At 32.6% G+C, this 3,330-nt stretch overlaps 1 protein-coding gene across 1 annotated transcript; it reads right to left on the reverse strand.

The window, feature by feature from the left end:
- Positions 1-639: 639 nt before the first annotated feature.
- LOC111920244 (uncharacterized) lies at positions 640-1,775 on the reverse strand. Its single transcript, XM_023915833.3, has 3 exons — positions 1,569-1,775; positions 1,402-1,463; positions 640-865 (listed from the first exon to the last, which is right to left on the reverse strand). Exons 1-3 carry the CDS (start codon positions 1,624-1,626, stop codon positions 737-739), a joined length of 249 nt encoding a protein of 82 aa, XP_023771601.1. The 5' UTR covers positions 1,627-1,775; the 3' UTR covers positions 640-736.
- Between the last annotated feature and the right edge of the window lie 1,555 nt (positions 1,776-3,330).

Consider the following 3,330-nt stretch of genomic DNA (forward strand, 5'->3'; position numbering starts at 1 on the left):
GGGCTTAGAGTCACGAATAATTAAAGACAAATAGTTGCGATTGACCCAATTTCTTGATGGTAGATCAATTTCGTTAATAGTAAACCTTAAACTATTATGAAACGATGACTAAAAAAAGCTCACTTAGACTAAAGTATACAAACTTTGGTGATAAAAAAAAAGCCTCGGAATATGAAAAGACTTCAAGAGCATTGATAGTTGTTTATAAGTCAAAAATCGACTTGACCTCTGTATAATTTATTGCAGACAAAGAGCACAGATGAACATTAAAAACATACAAAAGAGTTGATTGTATAATTTTTTGTGCTTATCATGCTCAATGATCTTCTCTTCATCATAAATAACTCGTCACACTCGTGAATAGCTTCTCATGCTCGTGTGTTGAGTATGGGTCTATATATACATTTTTCAAAGAACTGTGTAGCAATTGTGTTTTCGTTTTTTGTGAGAGCTATTTCTTAATAGTGAGGATTTAACATTAGATCATATCAAATTAATCTTTTTTTATGCACATTAGAGTATTTATCCACGTATTTAAGGAATCTAATGGAACTGTATTTCATCCACTTGTCAACCAAACACACCATGGAATGGAATCGAATTCCAATCCCATCCCATTCTGCCAAAACCAAAATCATATGAATAAAAACTTGGAACCACATTTATCTTTTGATTTAAAATGCATTGTAAAATATTAGGTTCAAGAAACATTAATGTCAACTAGTTATGGTCAACCTCATTTGTCAACTTCCATTGCTTGAGCAACTTTAGCTTTGGCCAATGGTGTCATTCTTGTCTTCAACTTCTTCTTCCCTACTGTAAATCCACCACTACCCTTCTTTTTCTTGCTTGCACTTCCATCAACCTGATAACAAGTACATTAAATGAGTTAACAAAACTCATAATTACACAGGTCAAGATTGATAAAACCAATATACTTACATGTCATTACCCATAATAGCAACGTTTTAAATATGAAATTTTTTATTCTAAACTGTCAAACACTGCTTGAAAGCTTTCAAAAACTTCAAAAAGAAATATATAACTCAAACTACACTTTAATGTTCCTAATTTCTAAACCTGTGATTACTAACTGTTATAACTTATAACAAAGATCACTACTGAAACATATTATGCAAGAAATAATGAACATATGTTTATGATAAACGAAATAGTTCATAAAAAGTGGCTATTTGATATGTAAACAGGATTAAGTGATCCTAGACTAAATAAAACTCCCAGGTGGAAAGGGTTTTTGTGCATTTATTTCAAGTTTGTGATAAAATTTTAAATAGAACGATTCAAAATGTCGATAACCCAATGAGGTTTCATCGCTTAAACAATACCATTAAATAAAAAATAATCAAAAGAGATGGTGTATAAACAATGGAAATCACTTACTTTCATCTTGTTCTTCTTAGCTTGTAGCTTCTTCGCCTTCTTTTCTTTCTCTTGCTGCTCTCCTAATTCACAAAAACAGACGAGAGAAACAATTAGATCCCAATACCCCAAACAAAACAACAACTAGAAACTCCGCAAAATTTAAGTCGTTTTGAGAAATGGCTTACTCCGAAGCTCAAATTCATGCTGCTTTTTTCTAAGAGATAAGTTGTTTTTCTTCGACATCCCTGATGAACTGTTTTCCGGTTCCTAGTGTGGTTAACTGATTGTTTTTCCGATCGTCAGTTACGGAGATTGAGAATCGACTGCGCTAAAACCCTAACCCTAGCAGATGAATCAAATTGGGGGATTATAAACCGCTATCCTCAGGTTTTAAAACCTAAACTAATTTATATTGCAGAAATTAAAAGATCACTTTTTGGCCCATATAGTTTTTATCTTTGTTTTATTGAGACCTTCTTTTCTCTGTATATTACACATTACCACCATCTCTTTTGGATTCGGGTATTTAGAACCATAAATGTGAAAAACCGTTTTAGTTCGACTTGAGTTTGATTTGAAAAATGGCTTGTATTCAAATTAAAAGCAATATATGATTGTTTGTCATTTTATGCTTGAACCAAAAAATAATGAGTTCGGACGTGTATTATTTATGCTGTTTGAAGTTAGTATGGAGATAGTCAATTGTTAGATTGTTTGACAAATTGTTTATTATTGATAGAATTGGCCATAAAATGATAAAAAGTATTGGTCATGTATCAAATTTAGTCCTTAAAGTACAAAATATGTTAAACTATACCTTAAATCTATGAAATTTGCGTAATAATTTGGTCATTATCGTTTGTTATAAAAGGTTAAACATGTAACTGGTCTAAATTGTGTGTTACGGAAGGTAATCGTTAGCCATAATATTCAAGATAAAGACATCCCTACTTAATAATACTAGCTTTATTTGTACAACATGCATTAATTGTTTCTTTTGCAATTTTGATGAAGTGGCTAACCTTGGCCTATTCTACTGCTTTGTACAACAAAGATCGTGATCTTATTACGTTTCAAATGGAAACGAAAGGCAAGCAGAATCTCACAAAGAAACAGTTTACTCGGATTTTGATGCTTAAATCTCATGGTTCGTTTGAAACTCTAGCGTTTGATCAAGTTCTTGCTATGTTGAATGAAATGGGGTATAATCCTCCTATTACTCTTATTAGTGCATTCAGAAAGTTCAATCTACCATCTATGCGGTGTTTCTTATTTGGAGTGTTTATTCGATGTCTAACCGGAAGAAATTATGGGTTATATAGGGAGAAACTTCAGCTACATTCTTATATTATCATATAAAAGTGGATTATGCTTATTTGTTATGGGAAAAATTCACTACATATGTTAATCACTCGAAGAAAGCTACTGAGATTGCAAGTGCCATATTTTGGAGTCCGGTGCTTATCGAAGCTTATCAATAGGCTATGATTCAAGTTCTAGAGGGAGAGGAAGTTGTATTTTCTCATCTTCAAATTCCTAAGAGTTTAACTGATGATCTTGAGGAATTTCCTGTTATTGGAAGAATACCAAATGTAACGTCCTAAAAATACTAAGTATAAAAAAATTTATTTAAGTCAACCAAAATAGTCATTCATTCATTCCAAATACCAAAATCATGTGTAAGGAATTTGTATCAAAGTTATCACATTACAAAACAAACTCATAGAATGTGGAACATTGGTGGATGTTGTGCGATCATGACGGGCCCTTCCCCTTTGAACCAGGAGTATCTGAAATCATAAAGATACAACCGTAAGCACAAGAGCTTAGTGGGTTCCCCAAAATACCACATACAATACAAGTATCGGGCCCCACACGACATTCATCGGGCCCTCCTGGTATACAGACAAATACATACAATAGTTACAAAGACAACTACCATCCTAC

This window comes from Lactuca sativa, chromosome 3 (genome assembly GCF_002870075.4).
Source record: "Lactuca sativa cultivar Salinas chromosome 3, Lsat_Salinas_v11, whole genome shotgun sequence".
NCBI lineage: Eukaryota > Viridiplantae > Streptophyta > Magnoliopsida > Asterales > Asteraceae > Lactuca > Lactuca sativa.

What these genes read in the sequence shown, in the direction of transcription:
- LOC111920244 (XM_023915833.3), bottom strand. Translation starts at nt 1,626, where the DNA reads ATGTCGAAGAAAAACAACTTATCTCTTAGAAAAAAGCAGCATGAATTT. An exon ending in GCATGAATTTGAGCTTCGGA is followed by an intron (nt 1,464 to 1,568) that starts GTAAGCCATTTC and finishes TTTGTGAATTAG; the next exon opens with GAGAGCAGCAAGAGAAAGAA. An exon ending in CTAAGAAGAACAAGATGAAA is followed by an intron (nt 866 to 1,401) that starts GTAAGTGATTTC and finishes ACTTGTTATCAG; the next exon opens with GTTGATGGAAGTGCAAGCAA.